This window comes from Hyperoodon ampullatus (assembly GCF_949752795.1).
Source record: "Hyperoodon ampullatus genome assembly, chromosome: 1".
Taxonomy (NCBI): domain Eukaryota; kingdom Metazoa; phylum Chordata; class Mammalia; order Artiodactyla; family Ziphiidae; genus Hyperoodon; species Hyperoodon ampullatus.
In genome coordinates, this window is record NC_136914.1 from 46,636,044 (window position 1) to 46,658,953 (window position 22,910).

At 40.8% G+C, this 22,910-nt stretch overlaps 1 protein-coding gene across 1 annotated transcript in view; it reads right to left on the reverse strand.

Annotated features, from left to right (window-relative positions):
- Nucleotides 1-22,910, reverse strand: part of SCD5 (stearoyl-CoA desaturase 5) — a gene marked incomplete at its 3' end in the record, with an annotated part of 158,949 nt that overhangs the window by 38,243 nt on the left and 97,796 nt on the right. The window contains exon 3 of the mRNA XM_079699853.1: nt 13,704-13,909. Within this exon, the coding sequence (XP_079555979.1) occupies nt 13,704-13,909 (206 nt within the window). The remainder of the gene's footprint in view (nt 1-13,703; nt 13,910-22,910) is intronic.

Below are 22,910 nucleotides of genomic sequence, written 5' to 3' on the forward strand. Positions count from 1 at the left end.
AGAGACTACTACAAGCAACTCTATGCCAGTAAAATGGACAACCTGGAAGAAATGGACAAATTCTTATAAAGGTATAACCTTTCAAGATTGAACCAGGAAGAAATAGAAAATATGAACAGAAGAATCACAAGTAATGAAATTGAAACTGTGATTAAAAATCATCCAACAAACAAAAGTCCAGGACCAGATGGTTTCACAGGTGGATTCTATCAAACATTTAGAGACTAGCTAACACTCATCCTTCTCAAACTCTTCCAAAAAATTTCAGAGGAAGGAACACTCCCAAACTCATTTTATGAGGCCACCATCACCCTGATACCAAAACCAGACAAAGGTACTACAAAAAAAGAAAATTACAGACCAATATCACTGATGAATATAGATGCAAAATCCTCAGCTAAATACTAGCAACAGAATCCAGCAACACATTAAAAGTATCATACACCATGATCAAGTGGGATTTATCACAGGGATGCGAGGATTCTTCAATATGAGCAAATCAATCAATGTGATACACCATATTAACAAATTGAAGGATAAAGACCATATGATCATCTCAATAGATGCAGAAAAACCTTTTGACAAAATTCAACACCCATTTATGATAAAAACTCTCCAGAAAGTGGGAATAGAGGGAACCTACCTCAGCATAATAAAGGCCATGTACGACAGACCCACAGCAAATATCATTCTCAATGGTGAAAAACTGAAAGCATTTACTCTAAGATCAGGAAAAAGACAAGGATGTCGACTCTTGACACTATTATTCAACATAGTTTTGGAAGTCCTAGCCACGGCAATCAGTGAAGAAAAAGAAATAAAAGAATACAAATTGGAAACAAAGAAGTAAAACTGTCACTGTTTGCAGATGACATGATACTATACATAGAGACTCCTAAAGATGCCACCAGAAAACTACTAGAGCTAATCAATGAATTTGATAAGGTTGCAGGATACAAAATTAATGCATAGAAATCTCTTGCATTCCTATACACTAATGATGAAAAATCTGAAAGAGAAATTAAGGAAACATTCCCATCTACCATTGCAACAAAAAGAATAAAATACCTAGGAAAAAACCTACCTAGGGAGACAAAAGACCTGTATGCAGAAAACTATAAGACACTGATGAAAGAAATTAAAGATGATACAAACAGATGGAGAGATATACCATGTTCTTGGATTGGAAGAATCAACATTGTGAAAATGACTATACTACCTAAAGCAATCTACAGATTCAATGCAATCCCCATCAAATTACCAATGGCATTTTTTACATAACTAGGACAAAAATCTTAAAATTTGTATGGAGACACAAAACACCCTGAATAGCCAAGGCAGTCTTGAGGGAAAAATACAGAGCTGGAGGAATCAGACTCCCTGACTTCAGACTATACTACAAAGCTACAGTAATCAAGACAATATGGTACTGGCACAAAAACAGAATTATAGATCAATGGACCAGGATAGAAAGCCCAGAGATAAACCCACACACCTGTGGGCAACTATAATCTATGACAAAGGAGGCAAAGATATACAATGGAGAAAAGACAGTCTCTTCAATAAGTGGTGCTGGGAAAACTGGACAGCTACATGCAAAAGAATGAAATTAGAACACTGCCTAACACCATACACAAAAATAAATTCAAAATGGATTAGAGACCTAAATGTAAACCGGGACACTATAAAACTCTTAGAGGAAAACATAGGAAGAACCCTCTTTGACATAAATCACAGAAAGATATTTTTTGATCCACCTCCTAGAGTAATGGAAATAAAAACAAAAATAAACAAATGGGACCTAATGAAACTTCAAAACTTTTGCCCAGCAAAGGAAACCATAAAGAAGACAAAAAGACAACCCTCAGAATGGGAGAAAATATTTGCAAATGAATCAACAGACAAGGGGTTAATCTCCAAAATATATAAACAGCTCATGCACTGCAGTATTAAAAAAATAAACAACCCAATCCAAAAATGGGCAGAAGACCTAAATAGAAATTTCTCCAAAGAGGACATACAGATGGACAAGAAGCACATGAAAAGCTGCTCAACATCATTAATTATTAAAGAAATGCAAATCAAAACTACAGTGAGGTATCACCTCACACTAGTTAGAATGGGCATCATCAGAAAATCTGCAAACAACAAATGCTGGAGAGGGTGTGGAGAAAAGGGAACCCTCTTGCACTGTTGCTGGGAATATAAATTGATACAGCCACTATGGAGAACAGTATGGAAGTTCCTTAAAAAGCTAAAAGTAGAATTACCGTATGATCCAGCAATCCCACTACTGGGCATGTACCTGGAGAAAACCATAATTCAAAAAGACACATGCACCCCAATGTTCATTGCAGCACTATTTACAATTGCCAGGACATGGAAGCAACCTAAATGCCCATCAACAGATAATAGATAAAGAAGATGTGGTACATATATACAATGGAATATTACTCAGTCATAAAAAAAGAATGAAATTGGGTCATTTGTAGAGACTTGGGTGGATCTAGAGACTGTCGTACAGAGTGAAGTAAGTCAGAAAGAGAAAAACGAATATCATATATTAATGCATTTATGTGGAACCTAGAAAAATGGTACCAATGAACCAGTTTTCAGGGCAGAAATAGAGACGCAGATGTAGAGAACAAACTTATGGACACCAGTGAGGGAAAGTGGCCAGTGTGGGTGGTGGTGGTGTGATGAGTGGGGGATTGGGATTGACATATATATGTTAATATGTATAAAATGGATAACTAATAAGAACCTGCTGTATAAAAAAATAAATAAAATAAAATTCTACAATTAAAAAAACAAAAAATAAACAAAAACAAACCTCAGAGTCAAAGTGCTGAAAACCAAAGATAAAGAAAAAAATCTTGAACGTAGCGAGAAGAAACAATACATGCAGAGGAATAATGCTAAGAATCCCAGCAGACTCCTCGGATCCTATGCAAGGCAAGACTGACATCTTATCATTCTGAAAGAAAAACCCTGCTAATCCAGAATTTTATGTCCAGTAAAAATACCTTTCAAAGATGAAGATAAAATAAAGACCTTTAGACAAACAAAAGTTGAGAATTTATTGCCAATAAACCTGTGCTACAAGAAATGGTAAAGGAAATTCTTCAGGCAGGATGATATCAAATGGAAATTAGGATACACACACACACACACACAATAAAGAGGCTGGAAAGGAAATAATTAAGGTAAAATATTAAATGTGTTTTTTCTTATTTTAATAGTATATAGAGTATGAATATATTTTTGTAGAAAGAAAACACAGCATGATTCATTTTAAAAAGTTTAGAAAGTTATACATCAAAATTTTAACTAATTTTCAAGAGCTCAGAGATTAGAGAAATTTTACAAGGTAATTGTTAGAAGAAATAATAACTAGAAAATGAATTTTCTGTTATGAAAACCTTTTTCCACTTTTTTTGCTCTACTATATGTTAAAGAAGAGACAAAGAAAAGGCAAACGGAGTCTTTTTCTCTGATGCATAAGCCAATTGTAATAGATCTAACTTTTTAGAGAATAGATAAGGATTAAATAGAAGTTTCTTATAAGGGTTGTTGTCTACTGGCTGAAGCTTTGGGGCTGGAACCTTATACATGACTTGAAGGACTGTTTATTCCAAGAAAAATATTAAAATACTATTCTCTACATGGTCTAGAAAGAGAGCCAGGAATTGATAATGTCTAAATATTAGTGAGACTGATATCTACTTGCACCAAAATGTCTTTCATTTTGTCAATCTAATCTTTCAAATGTCATTCGAATCTTGCTTTGACTTCTATGTAATTATTTAAAATTTATATGAAAACTAGCTAAGATTTCTTCTCAGTGTTGGTAGTAAAGTAATATTTTACTAAGGAAAGAATAATTTAGTGCAAACATATACAATTTTTTTTGACTTGGTTAATCAAGGCCATGCGGAGCCAGAATCTTTAGAATTCAAGTCCAGAATCCAGGTACCATCATCGACATGACAGAGTTATTGAAAGGATCAGAGAGAATGTGTGTAAAGACATAATGTAAGTACATAGTGGACAGTTAATAAATGGCAGCTATTATTGGCTACTGAAGTGACTCGAAGATACATGAAGATGCCTTTATTGCCATCAACAATGAAGCCAAGATAACACTTTACAAACAGCAGTTCAAGAATTCATTGACACCTATTGATTAATATGTCTAACATGCTCGTGTTTGAAGTATTCAGATTCCAGACATTTGAGAAACTGTCTCCTCATCTTGCCAGGGGAATTTCACACATAGAAATGGATGGCCAATGTGGGGAAAGAACAAAGATACTAATGAAGTTGATGTATTTTCTCTCTCTCTCTCTCTCTCTCTCTCTCTCTCTCTCTCACACACACACACACACACACACACACACACACACACATAGAGGCAACTTCTCCCAAAGTCCTAGTAGGAAAAGTACCTCTTACAGAGGCAAACAAATGACATTTTGACTTGGAAATTTTTAAAAAGTCAAGATGAGCTCTTGAATTATGTGCCACACTGGTTTCTCCCTTGCCCAAGTTTTTAGCCACTAAAATAGGGAAATTTTGGTGTTGGTGCTGCCACCTCAATATTGAATCATCTCTGTCCTATATCCCAGAGTATCATTCAGCTGTTTGGTTACAGCAGTCTCCTTGGAAAGGCCAAATTTTAGCTTGGAATATTTTGCCTCTTCCGTTGACTTTTAACAAAAAGGATCTAATTGAACACAGCTCACACCTATTCCGTTGATTTTTATCAAGTCCTTGGACATCAGAAATTTAGAGTTTAACTCCTGTCAACTACAGCTGGATGCAGAGAAAATTATTCAAAGAAAAAAATTATTTAATTCTCAAAATTTTTAGAATCAGGATAAGATGTGACAGTTTTAAGGTGAGGACAGAAGATTCCAGTGCTCAAGCTGTTAACCAAGTGTAGGCTGTCCCTCACAAATAAAAGAGAAGATTCAAGGAGAAGAAATGTATACATATACAATGAATGTATGAAAAGAATAAAACAGAGCAAGATGATAGAGTGAGGGAGAATACAAGAGGAAAAAGAACACTCATCTCCCCATCAAGAAAACACCTAAGCAATAGGCTGAATGGCTTTTGTTCTCTCAAGAAGCTGAGGGAGAGGAAGACATGGAGAACATCAAGGCATGGAGAATACTGTATGACAGAAGAGGGAAAATGTCCTCATGCAGAGAAGGGTACAGGGAGGAACAAAGCACTCTGGCAGGTAAAGAGACAAAGACAGCAGAGATAAGAGGCAAACCGACAAAAGGAAGTGAACCAAAAACAGCTTCATGGGACAGGGACTGAATAACAGGAGAGATGGAACAGGGAGCAGGAAAGCCATCCAGGAGAGAGAGAACCAGTCAAGTCAGGCTGGGGGCAGATGCATGGCGAGGCTTCCTCTCTCACATTCCCAAACCCAAATGGGGGCCCTAGAGAGAAAGAGAAAGTACCATCCAGAATCTGGTTCTCTTGTTCATTGTTCCATCCTCAGCACCTAGAGCCTGGTATGTAGTGGATGTTCAAAACACAGTTGTTGAATTAAAAGTGATACATGCAGAAAAGAAAAGAAAGCTGGATGCCCTGAGAAATGCCATGCACCTCATGGCTTCCATTACTGAGGTGTGAGTGGGCAGAGAGGATGCCAAAGAGCTGGGATCTACATACAGCATGGCTGAGTGATGCTCACCCTGAGGACAGTTTGGTTCAGCTGCTGCAGGACCATCAAGGACCCAAGTGAAACAGGAAGTGGTCAAACCAAGAGTAACTGATGAGCAAGGTAGTGGCAGAGGGTGTTTGTGCTTGAAAGGCCCCACCTCCATGTCTGTCCCCAAATCTCCTCCACATGTTTAGATGTTTGAACGTCTCATTCTCCAGAACCTCTCCTTTGGGGGTTATTTCTATAGAGTTTTCCACAAAATACAGTTAGCCAACCAATGTGTTCAGCCATTCAAAGTCACTAAATTCTAGACAAGAATTGTTGTATTAACCTAGCAACAGTTAGGGTAGGGCCCCAAGGCAAATGAACTCAGAGTAGGGAGAGACTCCCCAAGACCCAACATGGAACCTGGATCAAAGAGCAATGGAGTTGGTCCACAGAGATGGAGTCAAGTTGGTTGTAAGTCCCCAGATGACTCATCCCATCCCCCTAGGGGATCCCCCAAGTGGGAGATGAAGCTGCGAGGGTAGGGAAGTTAAGATGAGTCAGTTGTAGATTTGTCTGGCTGCTCTATCTTGGCTATGTGATTGTCCCCAACAGAGAAATACACTTAGGGTTTACACAGACAGGACTGACACAAAGTCATAAGGAGGAAGGTATCACTGAGAGATTTGGTGCTTGTCCTTGAAAACGGAAAAAAAAAAAGACAAATGATAACAGATCAGGTGACAAATTGAAGTGAAATCGGCCTCAAAAAGATTCTAGCCATTCAAGTGCCTTTCTTCCTGAAATGACAAGATTTACACATTTTCATCTCTTCCAAGGGCACCAAAACAAGTGCTTCACTCTTCTGTATCATTCCATCCATTTTCTCTTAGCTTATCCCATCACCATGGTGATGAGGCAAGGACTTTATTTTCCTGTGTCTGGACTACACCAGCATCCTTGTCAGTTACTTCAAAAATGCACGTGTCTGCATGTTACTTCTAGAGGAATTTCTCATCTAAGATGGGAATCAATGAGATGAACAAAGCATTAGGAGAAACAGCCTCTGGACTCTATCCACATTCAGCCACCTCAGAAAAATTATTTGAGATTCCAGTTTCTGCTCACTAAATTGAGACAGGAAGGCTACTCACTTGCTTAATAACAAAATGTTATAAGACTGAGTAATTTGTGACAGCCAATCATTTTGCTTAAGGCAGAACAATTAAATAACTATGGCAGAAACTACTAACTGCTTACTCCAGATCAACTCACCCTTTTTTCCATAGAAACAAAACCAGGATTTTATTCAGGGGTGCAATACGTCATCCAAGAGACTACATTTCCCAATTTCCCTTGAGTGCAAATACAGTTAGGTGGATCAGCTGTGAGTGTCTTCTGGGAAAGCTCCTGATAGGAAACTGACTCAATTGAGCAGTGTTAACCTCACCCCACCCCCCACCTTCCTTATGGGTGGAGCTCTAGGGGTAACCTTGGACCTCAGAATGAAAGACTAAAAGTCACATGCTAAGGATGGTGGAGCAGAAAGATAAAAGAGGATAGCCTCATCCACCAGAGGGCAGACAGCAGAAGCAAGAACTATAGTCCTGCAGCCTGTGGAATAAAAACCACATTCACAGAAAGACAGACAAGATGAAAAGGCAGAGGGCTATGTACCAGATAAAGGAACAAGATAAAACCCCAGAAAAACAACTAAATGAGGTGGAGATAGGCAACGTTCCAGAAAAAGAATTCAGAATAATGATAGTGAAGATGATCCAGGACCTCGGAAAAAGAATGGAGGCAAAGATCGAGAAGATGCAAGAAATGTTTAACAAAGACCTAGAAGAATTAAAGAACAAACAAACAGAGATGAACAATACAATAACTGAAATGAAAACTACACTAGAAGGAATCAATAGCACAATAACTGAGGCAGAAGAACGGATAAGTGACCTGGAGGACAGAATGGTGGAATTCACTGCTTTGAAACAGAATAAAGAAAAAAGAATGAAAAGAAATGAAGACAGCCTAAGAGACCTCTGGGACAACATTAAATGCAACAACATTCGCATTATAGGGGTCCCAGAAGGAGAAGAGAGAGAGAAGGGACCCGAGAAAATATTTGAAGAGATTATAGTTGAAAACCTCCCTAACATGGGAAAGAAAATAGCCACCCAAGATCCAGGAAGTGCAGAGACTCCCAGGCAGGATAAACCAAAGGAGAAACACGCTGAGACACATAGTAATCAAACGGACAAAAATTAAAGACAAAGAAAAATTATTGAAAGCAGCAAGGGAAAAACGACAAATAACATACAAGGGAACTCCCATAAGGTTAACAGCTGATTTCTCAGCAGAAACTCTACAAGCCAGAAGGGAGAGGCATGATATACTTAAAGTGACGAAAGGGAAGAACCTACAACCAAGATTCCTCTCCCTGGCAAGGATCTCATTCAGATTTGATGGAGAAATCAAAAGCTTTACAGACAAGCAAAAGCTAAGAGAATTCAGCACCACCAAACCAGCTCTACAACAAATGCTAAAGGAACTTCTCTAAGTGGGAAACACAAGAGAAGAAAACCACCTACAAAAACAACCCAAGACAATTAAGAAAATGGTCATAGGAACATACACATCAATAATTACCTTAAAAGTAAATGGATTAAATGCTCCAACCAAAAGACACAGTCTTGCTGAATGGATACAAAAACAAGACCCATATATGTGCTGTCTACAAGAGACCCACTTCAGACCTAGGGACACATACAGACTGAAAGTGAAGGGATGGAAAAAGATATCCCATGCAAATGGAAATCAAAAGAAATCTGGAATAGAAATACTCATATGAGATAAAATAGACTTTAAAATAAAGAATGTTACAACAGACAAGGAAGGACCTTACATAATGATCAAGGGATCAATCCAAGAAGAAGATATAACAATTATAAATATATATGCTCCCAACATAGGAGCACCTCAATACATAAGGCAACTGCTAACAGCTATAAAAGGGGAAATCAACAGTAACACAATAATAGTGAAGGACTTTAGCACCTCACTTACACCAATACACAGATCATCCAAAATGAAAATAAATAAGGAAACAGAAGCTTTAAATGACACAATAGACCAGGTAGATTTAATTGATATTTATAGGACATTCCATGCAAAAACAGCAGATTGCACTTTCTTCTCAAGTGTGCATGGAACATTCTCCAGGATAGATCACACCTTGGGTCACAAATCAAGCCTCAGTAAACTTAAGAAAATTGAAATCATATCAAGCATCTTTTCTGACCACAATGCTATGAGATTAGAAATGAATTACAGGGAAAAAAACGTAAAAAACACAAACATATGGAGGCTGAACAATACGTTACTAAATAACCAAGAGATCACTGAAGAAATCAAAGGGAAATCAAAAAATACCTAGAGACAAATGACAATGAAAACACAACTATCCAAAACCTATGGGATGCAGCAAAAGCAATTCTAAGAGGGAAGTTTATAGCTATGCAAGCCTACCTCAAGAAACAAGAAAGTAACAGAATCCAGTTCTCTACTGGCCCTGTGCTGCTGCCATAACCTGGACCTCCATGATTTTTTTACATGTGAGAGAAACTAACTTCTATCTTGTTTAAGCCAAACACAATTCCCAACTGATAGACCCACTGTCAACCTTATAAGTAGGCCCTTCTAGGCTCACCCCCAACGTTTGCAGGGCCTAGGCCAAGAGCAGAGGTGGGAGCCCCTAGCTTGTGGCCCAACCCCTTCTCTTTCCAACCCAGCTCTGTCTGCTTTGTGTGGACATCCAAGCCCATGCTTCTAAGCTCATCTCCAGGCCAACACTGCCCCTTGGCCACTCTTAGGGTCTATGGGGCACACACTTCCCTCCAGGAGGACAGAGCCTGGGAAAGGCTGCTGTAGGTTCTGAAAGTGAGCTCAGAGCCGTTTGGGCAGGGAATTTTGGGATCCTAGGACCCTGAGGCACACTCTAGAAGTGGGAGGAGGTTCCAGGTGGCATGCACCTTTGCCCTGTGATCTCTTCGCCCTGCGGGGAGAAGCATGGCCCTTGAAGGCACAAGGGCCAGGGCAGGGACCCGAACTGCCACCGTCTAAATGTGATACCACTGGCTCCTCTCCCTCTCACCTCCTAATGCTTGCCTTTTCATCATTCACAACTTGACAGTAGAGAGAAACCTGAAGTAGTCCAGTTAACTATTTGTAACAGCCTTGGTAAAGTTATCTTTTAGAGGAAAAGCCTGGAACTATAGCTTGAACTGTGCTGTTTCCCTGTTACCCTTAATGCTGCTATCTTCTCTCTTTTATGAGACTGTATAATGGCAAGCTGATCAAGCCTGGCTCTCAGGCAAGCTTGTCTTTGGTGAGCTGTCATTAGGATGGCCACGCACTGTGGATCAAGCAACTGCAATACTGGTGCTGGTGTTCTGACTGAAGGCGGAGTCTCCAGATCCTGGGTCCCTCTCATTTACACATCTGCCTGTTTGAGGAAACTCTCCAAGTGTTTACCTGGGTCTCTTTGTACAAACATTGCTCCCTAGGAGGGAGTGGAATCAGCAACAAACCCCGGCCACCAAAACTGGAACAGGGACTTTTGCCCTAGGAGGACTACAGAGAAACGGATGGGAATTGTGACCAGGAGAGGGACTCTCTAAGGGGTGCCACTGAAATGGCCCAGGACTGGGTCCCAAATGAGCTGGGCACCTTTCTCTGTTTCTCAGGAAGCCCCCCACTCAGCCTAGGGTAGCAGAGACTGAGACCTGATATGACAGTGCCACTGCTGATGGGATCGACCACTCCAGCTCCCACCCCTATGTGCAAGGATTTATTCCTTAAGGAATTTATCTCCTCCACATGGCCTGACTGTCAGGACTGGTAACCTGGCTTCATGAACATGAAAAATGCCCAAATAGCCACAGTATCGTTGTATATCTTGGAAGCTCTCTTCCTTTAGTTCAGTGATTCTAAGCCTCATTTTGGATTACGGATCTCCACGTTCTCTAGGCTGGATAATTACCAAAGGACATGAGTGTCCACCCACACTGCAGAGAACTGTTGTAGCTCCTTTCAGACAACAAGGCATAATCCAAAGGACATTGAGCAAATAATCTGAGATGTAGGTACTTGCTATAGACTGATGTTTGTGTCCCCCCCCAAATTTGCATGTTGAAACCTAATCCTCAATGCAGTGAGGGCCTTTGAGAGGTGATCAGGTCATGAGGGTGGAGCCCTCATGAATAGGATTAGGGCCCTTATGAAAGAGACCCCAGAGAGTTCCCTCGCCCCTTCTGCCGTGTGAGGACAGAGCAAGAAGGCGGTTATCTATGAACTAGGTAGAGAGCTCTCACCAGACACTGAATCTGCTGGTGCCTTGATCTTGGGCTTCCCAGCTTCCAAAACTGTGAGAAATAAATGTTTGTTGTGTAAGCCACCTAGGCTATAGTATTTTTGTTATAGCAGCCCAAACAGACTGACAGAACTTCTATCCCCAACTTTCTATTTAAATTTCGCTTATTAGTTTTTTCATAGGAAAGATGGAAGGCATGGGTTATCTCATTTGTAAGGTCCCTCCTAGCTCCAAAGTTCAATGGCTCTATATAGTTCTATGAAATGGCGGACATGATAAATATCCTTGTCCCCATCGTCCTCTACCATCTTCTCATCTTTAAGGTCTTGCCTTAGAAGCTAGTTCCAGACAGTAGGGTGGGCTATGAGACCACTTCCTGTGTTCCCATGGTGCCTTATTCTACCCTATTATAGCACTCCTCTCTCTAAAGCATAATTGTCTGTAAGTTAATTTGTGGGTCCCCTGCTAGACTGCAAATTCTGGGGGAACTGAGACCAATCTTTAAGGTCGTATCCTCAGCACTGATTTCTAGCAGGAGTTCCATGATATATAAGAGATGATAATATGAGTGAGTGGTTTCTGATAGCTACAATCTCCTTTGGTCACTGGACTGGCGATGAAAGATGTTCTCAGATAACTATTCAAGGAACATGCCAAAATAGCCTTTGTTCTTCTGCCTGCATTTAGTGATAGTCTTTGGATGTAGGTACCATGAGTATACACCTAATGAATCAGATTACATATTTTTTAAAGGGAAAAGATGAAAAAAACCTTCCATTTTTATGGTCAGAGAAACCCAGACTATTATTCTCAGCTTGGTTCTCAGGAATAAAACAGAAGATCCTCTGCCTCCTCAGCTGAGCTCTTCAAAGTAATCTAAGGTCTGATTGTCCCAAAGCATTACTAATTGTATAGCAATATCATTTATATCACACAATTGGAAATGACATACATATCCCATCACAGAGTGATGGTTAAATAAACTATGACACTCAAACGGTGAACCCATGCAGCCTTTGATAATGGTGCTTACAAGATAATCTGAAGTTAAAAGGCAAGACATAAAATTACATAAGCAGTATGACTGCCATCATGTAAAATATGTGAAATATACACATAAAATATAGATGGAGGTACTACAGAATCTGAACTGTGGCTGTGTTTGTGTGTTAAGACTGCACATGAGTTTCTTTCTACTTTTCTGAATTTTGCAGATTTTCCTCTTTTACTCTCATGGTGAAAAATCAAAATCAACAAATCATTTAATTGTAAATTGAAAACATCTACTATAAAATTTTGGCTATTGATACTGGTTGCATCCACCTGAAAGAGCTGTATGGAGGAGCACACAGAAGACCCTATGGTGAAGCCAACAGAAGCAGGGGGTGGAAAGACAGGGAATCCTCTGGAGTTGCCGCTGTCTGTGGAATAAGAGACATCACGGATCTAAGCTCCTACTATATAAATGCCAGGCATTTCTCATACATTTTTTTTTCATTATGTCCTCATAAAAGCTGTAAGAGATAGGTACTACTGTTATTCCCACTTTACAGCTGAAACTGAGCCTTAGAGCGAGTGTGAGCCTTCGCAACCTGTCCCACCATCCGCTGAGGGGAAAATGAGCATATTTCTCCACCATACTTCCTCTCGTGCAAGGATCTCTTGTGTCAAAGGCACAGCCTCCATTTCCATTATTGTGAGATTCTGTTTGGAATGAGTCCTCAAATGACTCCTGCCTGTCAGTGGAGATGGTGTCCAGTGACCACGTGTTCACCATATTATCTCAAGGCTCTCACCAGAGTGTGATCCTAAAATTGTCCCTCTTTGCACATAAATCCATTGCTTTGGGGCAATGAGCCCATTTATAAATGCTCTCATTGAGGCCAACTTTACAGATCCAGACCAACATGGATAGAGTCCAGGCCAGCTCCCTAGTTAAAACGTGAACCATGGTCGCCCTCCACTTGCCAGCACGATAACAGGCAAGCTTTCACCATGTGCTTGTTGAACGTAGATCCACCCTGCAAATGCTGACGGACTGAATATGCTCAGCTGACACCCTTAGTGCACACAAGCATTTTGAGGCTCTTTGTTACATGGTCACATTTTCTCTGCACAGAAACCTACTGGTGTTACCATTTCCAGGGGTGGGGGGAGAGGAGGCCTCACTACAAGAGAATTCAGGGAGAACAGAGCAGGGGACCTGGCAGGAGTCCAGTCCTGTTGAAGTCAAGTGTGTCACTAACATAAGCAAGTCCTCTCCTCCTCGCTACCCCAGGGAAACATGAATGAGCGAGCGAGGACACCTACGGAAATATTCCATGAAATCAGTAGTTCAGGTGGGTCTGAAGGAAATGACAAGTGGGCTTAAAGGAAATCCATTTCAAAAATCAAGTTCAAATTCAAAACAAATGTGTGAACAGGGAAAAACGTAATGATCAAAAAGGAATGAGTTTTAAAATATACATATATATAATAAAAAATATTTTAAAAAATAAAAATAAATAAAAAGGAATGAATAAACAGACTGCAATCCTAACAAGAAGACCCAATCGTCAGGGTAAGTGCTGTGCAGGGGATTGCTTGGGGATATTATTGCACCCCATTGTGCCTTGTCTCCAGGTCCTGTCCCTCAGGGACGATCGATGGTGTCCGTTCACTTACTTTCTCTGGAACCGGACCACAGGATCAGCCAGCAGATCGGTGACGTCAAGCTTCCTCCCCTTCTCGATAACATCCCGATGCTTGCGGACAAACAGCCACCCGATATGGGAGAAGAAGAAGCCCCGGCGGGCGTTGTGGGGATCAGCGTCAGTCTCCGAGTACTTGTGGTGGACACGGTGGTCCCTGGACCACTCGAAGATGTCGTTCTGCAGAGAGAATGCGGACCTGAGTGAAGGGCTAAAACACCCTGGCGCCTTCCCCAAAGTTCCTCAGCCTCCCCTCCCCCCGCCCCACCCCGTCTCCTCATCACTGACTTAGACTTGCTCCCACCCTCAACCGCAATCTCTCAACCTCAAGATCAATCCCTGGGGGTTGGTCTGGGGTGGTTTTCATCCAAATAAGAGTACATCCTCACTTAGTAGGGATCTTAGCTTGTCTTTGGAATGTGCCCACTGCAGGAAGTTCAGGCTTGTTGAGTGAACTAGTGGGAAAACCTGAAGAAAGTTCTGGTTACCGAAGTCTCCTGGGAGATCGTTCATGTCAAGAAGAGAGACATCCGTCCTCAAGCTTTGGTGGTCAGAGGAGAGGTGTAACCTTGAGTATGGAAGGGGGTTAGTTCTTGGTCTGGCTCTCTCTGCCCTCCCTCCCCTGCTTTGATGGAGTTCATGTCCAACACACAGCAAAGAGGAAGTCAGTAAGTAAAAACACAAAGAGGTACTTCACCAAATCTATGCAAAATACCGAGGCACAAATAATATTGTTTGAGGACTGCTCTAACACTGTGTCACAGAAAGGAGAGGAGGGGACTTAGGCTCCTTGAGGAATCTGGTGTACTTGGCCGAATCTACAACGTGGAGAAGCAGCAATGCCTGAAGGGCAGGCGGCATTCACTGGAATCCCAAGAGAGACTCTGGTGCCCAAGGAAGGAGAAGCATCAGAGTCCAGCAGACTCTGCCAAACCCACAGACAGGGTGGGGCTCAGGCACACATGGGGGACCAGTCTGTTGACCCTCTGGTGACGGGAGAGAGTGACAGGAGCTGGAGGTGCTGGGTGAGATATCAGGGCAGCATTTCAGCTGACACTGTTAATGAAATCTTAGCTATAGCCATGGGCCAATGAGACCTATAAACTTTCGATGTATACTCAGATTTGTTTTTATCTGACAATGCTTTCAAAGCTTTGAGATGACAAATTAGGTTTTGAAGTAGTGCTTTTGATAGGAAGATTACAGTTGATCCTTGGACAGCACGGGTTTGAACTGTGCAGGTCCACTTATACACGGATATTTTTCAATAGTAAATGCTATAGTACTTCACGGTCTGAGGTTGGTTGAATCTGAGGATGTAAAGGAACTGCAGATAGGAAAGGTCAATGATAAATTATAGATGGATTAACCCCCAAGTTGTTCAAGGGCCAACTATAATCTGAAAATAAAAATAAATATATATAGTGTATAAGCTCTTTTTTTTAAAAAAAAAGGTAATAATGTTTTATACCATACTATTCAGTACTTAGTCATGCTTTCATTAGGAATCTGCCATTTCACAGATATTGGCTTCCTGCTGATGAGAAGAGAGAGAACTGTTTTATCCTCAGAGTTTTAACAGTTCTTTTAACCAAAAAATATTTCATGGAGTTTTTTGTCTCTCTGGCTCACCCAGTGCTACTGGAAGGCAACTCAACCTTGTTCATTTTATAGCACCATTGAAAACTTTTAAAATTTGTTTAACCCTTGGGTAATGGGACAGAAAGAGGGAAGGTAGAAAGACCTTAAGAAGTATATGCTCAGCTTTGAATATAAAGAGGGAAAAAAGTGCTTAGCAATCTGTGTAAGGTAAAAATTGTAGCCTGGCTTACTGCGATAAGAAAGAGGTCTTTAAATTTTACCAGTGTGTTGAAACACAGTGGTTGGAAAGAGTGGAAACATTTATTATTTATAATCACAGAATCTGGAGTCTGGAAGGAATTTCAAATGTCAAGACCACTGCAGCCCAAGGAATAATTTATTACTTTTGCATCCAGTTTATTGCTTTTATTGCAAACCCAACTAAACATAGGAAGGAGGGGGAACACTCTGTCCCTAGTCCACAGATGGCAAAATTAAGGTTTAGAAGACATGTATTCAAGTTCTTCTAGTAAGTTAAACCAATAACGGAACAAAGATGATGCTCCTTCAGTTCTTAGCTCACACTCATTTCCACAAGATATTTCCCTTATTCTTCAAGTTTAGGGGAGGGAGAGTCTTTTAAAGAGAAGTCTCATTTTCCTTGTTAAAAGGTCATGTTGGTTCTTGAATTTATTGCAATGCAATTTTATAAAAACTTTAAGTGGAGAGTTTCAAAGGGCTAGAAACATTATTCTCATAAAATTAAGCATGATAGAACAACAAAAGAAGGATGATGAGGACAAGATGGAACAGAGATATTTCTTTATTTTAATCCCTCTTACCTGAATACCTTCCAGACAGAAGCTACTTTGACTGAAGCAGTGGAATGAAGCAAGGATTTGGGCCACATTCCAAATAATCGAGCATACAATCGAGCCAAAAATACTTTAAGATGAACTTTAAAAAATCTTTTTTTTTTTTAAACTCTAAAGCTGAGTCCAGCGAAAAAGTGGCTCAGAGAACAAGATGTAAGACAACAATAGGGCAGAAAGGAAGTAAGATTCACATGCTCTTCTCTGGGCCTTTTTCTTCCTACTTATCTGCATTTTGCTTCTACCCTGAAGTGACTGGGTGTGGAAGCCAGACTGGGAATAGCATTTGTGTTTGATGAAAAGGTGTGTGTACTGAGGGTGTGTTTAGTACAGTCGATATGTGAGGAAGGGAAAGCTGAGGGCCGACAAGAGATGGTGACCTTCCATCAATGAACTGACTTGTCAAGTGTGCGTATTCCGTCTGTCCATGCTCTGCATGCACATTTTAATAGGGGCATGATGCTGGACTCAGCAGCAATTCCTGAAGCCTAAGTACGTACACTTTCTAACAAATCAATTAACAGATGATTCAACTTGCAACTTCGAGTTTGTACGTAACGGTCGGTTCTGGTAGATCACGGTCTTAATACCCCATTACCTTCAATAGTGGACACTCACCCTGTGTTTATTGATCACTCCTGACAAAGAATTGTTGTGGTGAAGGGAGCTACATTAGTTCTAAGAGCGCTAGCTGTAACTGAGGCACAGGCAGGGGTGGGGTCGGGGGCACAGGAGAGGAAGAGGAAGAGAGCCAATCGGGAGTATACCCTTCAGTGGCAGGTTTCATTACCCAAGAAGCCATACCACGTCCTACTTTGTGCTGTCCAAGAGAAATACAATTGTGAGCCACATATGTGATTTAAATTTTCCTAGTAGCTACACTAAAAAAGTGAAAATAAACAAGTAAAAAATCAATTTTAATCATATATTTTTCCTTAACGTACTACATCCAAAATATCACTCAATATATTATTAGCATAAAATCATTAATGATATATTTTATATGATATTTTTCTGTACCCATATTTCAAAACTGGGCTTGTATTTTACACTTCCGTCACACCTCAACTTGGGCCAACCACATGTCAAGTACTCACTCAGTAGCCACGTGTGGCTAGTGGCTACCATATTGGACAGGGCTAACCCATGGTTTGGACACTTTTCTATATGTGTTATACTTTTAAAGATTTTTTAAAATTCAATGTTGATTATGGGTGAGAGTGAGAAATTGGCACAAACCATGTGAAGGGCAAATGTGCTGCAAGTATTAAAAGTGCTAAAATTGTGCAATTCGTTTTCTGGAGTTTACCTTAAGGAAATAATCATGGCTGTGTGCAAATATTTAATCACAAGGATGCTCCTTGAAGTGAAAACTTGGAAAAACCCTGAATTTCCACATAACAGGATTTGACTTTGTACCTTGTGATACATTAGTTAATTGAATACTCTGTGTGTGTGTGTGTGTGTGCACACACACACATGCATGTGTGTACATAGAAAGTTTCCAAAGAGAAATATTAAGAAAAAGTCTTCGGGTTACCTTAGGGGAGGTAAGACTGGGAGGTAGGAGAAATACTTTTACATTTTATTCTATACTCAGAAATTTTTAACAAGAGCATCTGTTGGTTTTGTATTTAAAAACTCACAAAAAGGGATATTGTAGTATTGACATGGAGAGATGAGATAGAAGGTAGTTAAGTGAAAGACAGTTTTCAAAATAAAAGATGCAGTAATGAATGCATTCTTAATTAAAATATGTATTTAAGCACAGAAAAATTTTAAAGTATAAGTCAACATGTTTACAGTTGTTCTCCGTAGGGAGTGGGGCAGTGGGTGGTTTTTAATTTTTTCTTTCAGTTTGTCTGTATTTTCTACGTTGTTAGAATGATCAAGTTTTTCTTTTGTAATATGAGGGAAACATTATTTTTAAATTTCTATACTCCGGAATCAAAATAACCCGGCTTCTGCCATCAGCCCCAGGTTAGGAAAAACTATGAAGCAGTAATACTCATCTAGTAATCCAGTCAGTGATATATCTTTTTTTTTTTTCTGTTACCTTTTCTGCCCTTTTTTTTTTTAATTGGAGTATAATTGCTTTACAATGTTGTGTTGGTTTCTGCTGTACAATGAAGTGAATCAGCCGTATGTATACATATATCCCCTCCCTCTTGGGCCTCCCTCCCATCCCCCACCCCATCCCGCCCATCTAGGTCAGCACAGAGCACCAAGCTGAGCTCCCTGGGCTATACCACAGGTTCCCACTAGCTATCTGTTTTACACATGATAGTGTATTTATGTCACCCTTCTCCTATCTTCATTCTTATTAGCACTAACCAACCAATCACACCGCAACCAGGGTGACAATGCCCTCACTTAAACCCATCCTTTGTGTTGTACCTCTATTACTTCACTCTCCATCATAGATAATATCCCTAAATGGGATCCCTGCTGAGACGGTAGAAATTGAAATTGATCATGTGGTGATTTTTCTCCATAAGCGCAGCCTTTGTGTATTCTCTGGGACTTGAGCAAAGATAATCAATCTCAAAAGCTCCACTGAAGCAGATTTTGAAGCAACCCACTCTGTCAAAACTACTCCTCCCCCACTTCCTTTTATGTTCAGAAAAAATTCTTGAATCAAGTCCTTTAAATGGCAGTAGGGGAAACTGTCTTTTAAGGCCCACGTAATTTGCTCTGGGTAGCAAGATGAAGGCCAAGTTAAACAGCATTTAGCTTGTCCCAGTCAACAGATCTGAAACCAGAACCAGTGACTGGCTTTCCCCTAGCATAGCTGCAAACAGATGCTTGCTTCTGACCAGACACTAGTGTGGTTGTTCTGTCCCCTAATTCAATTGTGTGGCTGCTTAAAATTCCAAAAGGGAAAGTTTACCAGGTGGCTTCAAAACATAGCCAAGGGAATTCCACTTGTATTCATAATACATCTTTGTTTTCAGTCAGTAGTGAAAAAGAAACTAGGACCAACATGTTAGCTTCAATAGGCAAGTTTTAGAGTAGAATGTGTGTATATGCGTGTGTGTGTGCATGTTTGTGTGTGTGTGTTTTTGTGTCTTGTGAGTAATGATGTTCTGTCTGAGAAAAAGAGTCGTTTTATCAAGGGAGTCAAAGAGGGAAAGATGCTGTAGCCTCCACTCTTTAGCGACCCTAAGGCTCATTTGAAATAGACTTTATCTCAGTCTCTGGGGTCTGAATTTAATCTCCCCCAGTTCAGATGCCAACACTGTACTATTCAAACAGTGAAGAACATTCGGTGCTTTCCCCACTGTTGATACTGGGTCAGTATTGATTTCCCTCCAGATAATACTAGCAATCTGTAAGAAGAGCCCAGAAAGTCCCCAAGAAAAGCCTGGCAGCAGTCTTCACCACCTGGCAAACTGCAGCTTCGAGAGAACAAGTCCCCACTTGCTGCCTAGTCCTCCTGTGCCACTCAGCCTGGGGAGGTTTTAGGAGCCAGGCAAATGTTGAAAAGCCAACTTTAGCGGTTTAAAAAAGTGTTTGTTGACAAAACTTAAAGATTGCAAAGTAAGAAAGGGGGTCTCATATTTTCTTTTGTTACTCCAGTATTTATCTCTTACAACGAGAATGTATTTGAGTAAGACATATTTTTTATTTTATATTTTTAATTAATTAATTAATTTTATTTTTGGCTGCGTTGGCTCTTCGTTGCTGCGCGTGGGCTTTCTCTAGTTGTGGTGAGCGGGGGCCACTCTTCATTGAGGTGTGAGGGCTTCTCATTGCAGTGGCTTCTCTTGTTGCGGAGCATGGGCTCTAACAGTGCAGGCTCCAGTAGTTGTGGCACATGGACTCAGTAGTTATGGCACATGGCCTTTGTTGCTCCATAGCATGTGGGATCTTCCTGGACCAGGGCTCGAACCTGTGTCCCCTGAATTGGCAGGTGGATTCTTAACCACTGCACCACCAGGGAAGTCCAACACATTTTTTTTTTTTTTTTTTTTTTTTGCTGTACACGGGCCTCTCACTGTTGTGGCCTCTCCCGTTGCGGAGCACAGGCTCCGGATGCGCAGGCTCAGTGGCCATGGCTCACGGGCCCAGCTGCTCCGCGGCATGTGGGATCTTCCCGGACCAGGGCATGAACCCACGTCCCCTGCATCGGAAGGCGGACTCCTAACCACTGCGCCACCAGGGAAGCCTCAACACATATTTTTAAAGCACATTTTTAACACACATTTTAAAGATTGCTTGGGTGATCCTCTTGGTAGACTAGTTTGCCTTCTGTGAATCTTTCCAGTTTGGGTTTTGGAGGATTTTGGTCCATGATGTGACCATTGTTTAGTTTCCTAACCTAGATCTCCTTTACTCCATGAGTCAAAATTTTGGGGAAGAAAGGGCCTGGAAAACAATGACAGCCCTGTAGCCATGGACACATCTCACTCCCAGATTTTGGTTTTTAAATACCATTCCCCACTAAAAAGGAATAAGGACTCTTTGGTGAAATGGCTGGTGCTGGGACAAAGGTAGGAAAAGCACATGAGGAACTTGGTATATTTTGTTATGCCAGAAAGTAAGAAATTGCTCAAAAACTGATGGGGACATGTCAAAAGGACACAGGAGTCCATCTGTAGTGCCTCCCACTGAACAAACTGGGGTAATTTGATGAATAATTTGGGGCATTAAGACAAATAATAGCAGGAATGTATTAAAATCCACAATAAAATAAGAACCCACGAGCCCATAATAAATAAATAAACAAGAAGTAAAATGCCAACCAACAAATGCAGAAGAAATAATGGAGCTAGAAAATAACCATTTTGCAGGTGTCATGGCAATAACCAATTCAGGCAAGACTCACCAAGGTGTGCTAAAATTATTGGGTAAAACGTTGATGAAAAAAAACATATTACATAGGTTCATAGGATCTCAGCATAAATTACTCATTAATTACCAATGGAAAAATAATAATCTTACAGTGGAGAAACCGGGTAGACACCACCTTAACTAAGTGACTGAAGTTCATACAACCAATAATATGACAAAGTGATACCATGTGCCTCTTGTTTGATGCTCAGGACACAAGATCATTAATGTAGCATTCCTGCCCCAAATGCACAATCTTGTGTGTAGTTATGAGGAAACATGAGCAAACCAAAATGAGGAGCATTCTGCAAAATGACTGGTCTGCACATTTCAAAAATGTCAATGTCGGGCTTTCCTGGTGGCGCAGTGATTGAGAGTCCGCCTGCTGATGCAGGGGACACGGGTTCATGCCCCCGTACGGGAGGATCCCACATGCCGTGGGGCGGCTGGGCCCGTGAGCCATGGCTGCTGAGCCTGCGTGTCCGGAGCCTGTGCTCCACAATGGGAGAGGCCACAGCAGTGAGAGGCCTGCGTACCACAAAAAAAAAAAAAAAAAAGTCAATGTCATAATGTCAAAGAAAGACAAAGGAACTATTCCAGATGAAGGGGAACTAAAGAGACAGGTCAACTCATTGGTATGCAGGATCCTGAACTGGTTCCTGGGCTAGGATCCTGAATATAGTATTGTATCAACATTAAGTTCCCTGGTGTTGGCACATGTACCATGTTCCTGTGAAATGTCTTTCCCACTAGGAAATGCACACTGAAGTATTTAGGGATGAAGAGGCATGAAGTTTATAACTTACTTGCAGATGATTCAGGAAAAAAATAACAAGAAGACTGCATATACTACACATAGACGGAGAAAGAGAATAATAAAGCAAATGAGGCAATGTGTTAACAATTAATGAATCTGGGTGAAACTATTTCAAAATAAAAAGTTAAAGCTAAAAAAAACTGTCAAGGGCATCTTTCTTTAAAAATCTCAGATTTTCCCCTTTCACTCCATTCCTACACCACCACCCTTGTTCAGACTTTCATCAGTTTACCTGGACTCCTGTAATGCCTTCTAAAGCCTCCTGCCTCTAGTCCTTTCCCCTCCACAGTACATTTGGTACACTGCAATCATACTCCCCATATTCATATGACCCCCAAACCTATCATTCTCTTGCTTCTGATTTGACAACCTCTCTGTATTACTTTTCTCATCAAGCCTAAACATTTCTTCTTCTTAGCAATCAAATAGCTTCAACTGGCCTGAATATTCTTATCTTTCCCACTTTATTTATTCTTTAATTTGACAAATATGTACTGAATGTTGGTATGTGCTAGAAGATAAAGAAGGAACAAGACAATCAAGGTTATGTCCTCAAACAGTTTATATTTTATGGAGGGGACAAACATAGATAAAATCAGGTGCTATGCAGCAAATAAGTATGGGGAGATACAAGGGTGACATTGAGATAGGCAAGGACTTTCTGATCAGGTAATCTTAGGCTGTGGGAGTTGGGTGGGAGTGAGAGAGGGAGAAGGGAATTGTCTCAGGGAGAGGGAAGGACGTGGCACAGTCCAGGGGCTAAGAGAAGACCAGCATGTCTGTGCATGGAGGGCAAGAGTGGTGCAAGATGAGGTCTGGGAGGTTTTGCGGTGAAATAAAGATATACCTGGTCTTTGTCCCCAGTGGTTCCTGGTACAGAGATTTAAAAACTGTTGGAATTTCCTGAGCGATAGGAATGACATCATTATGCTAATGAGGTGACTCAGTAGGGACCCCTGGATAGCTTCAGGATTGGGGCTGGTCACCAGAAAGACCAAGCATGTGATTAGAGGGTTGGCCCTTTGGTAGGGGAAGGGGACTAGAGATTGAGCTCAGTCACATGGCCAGTGATTTAATC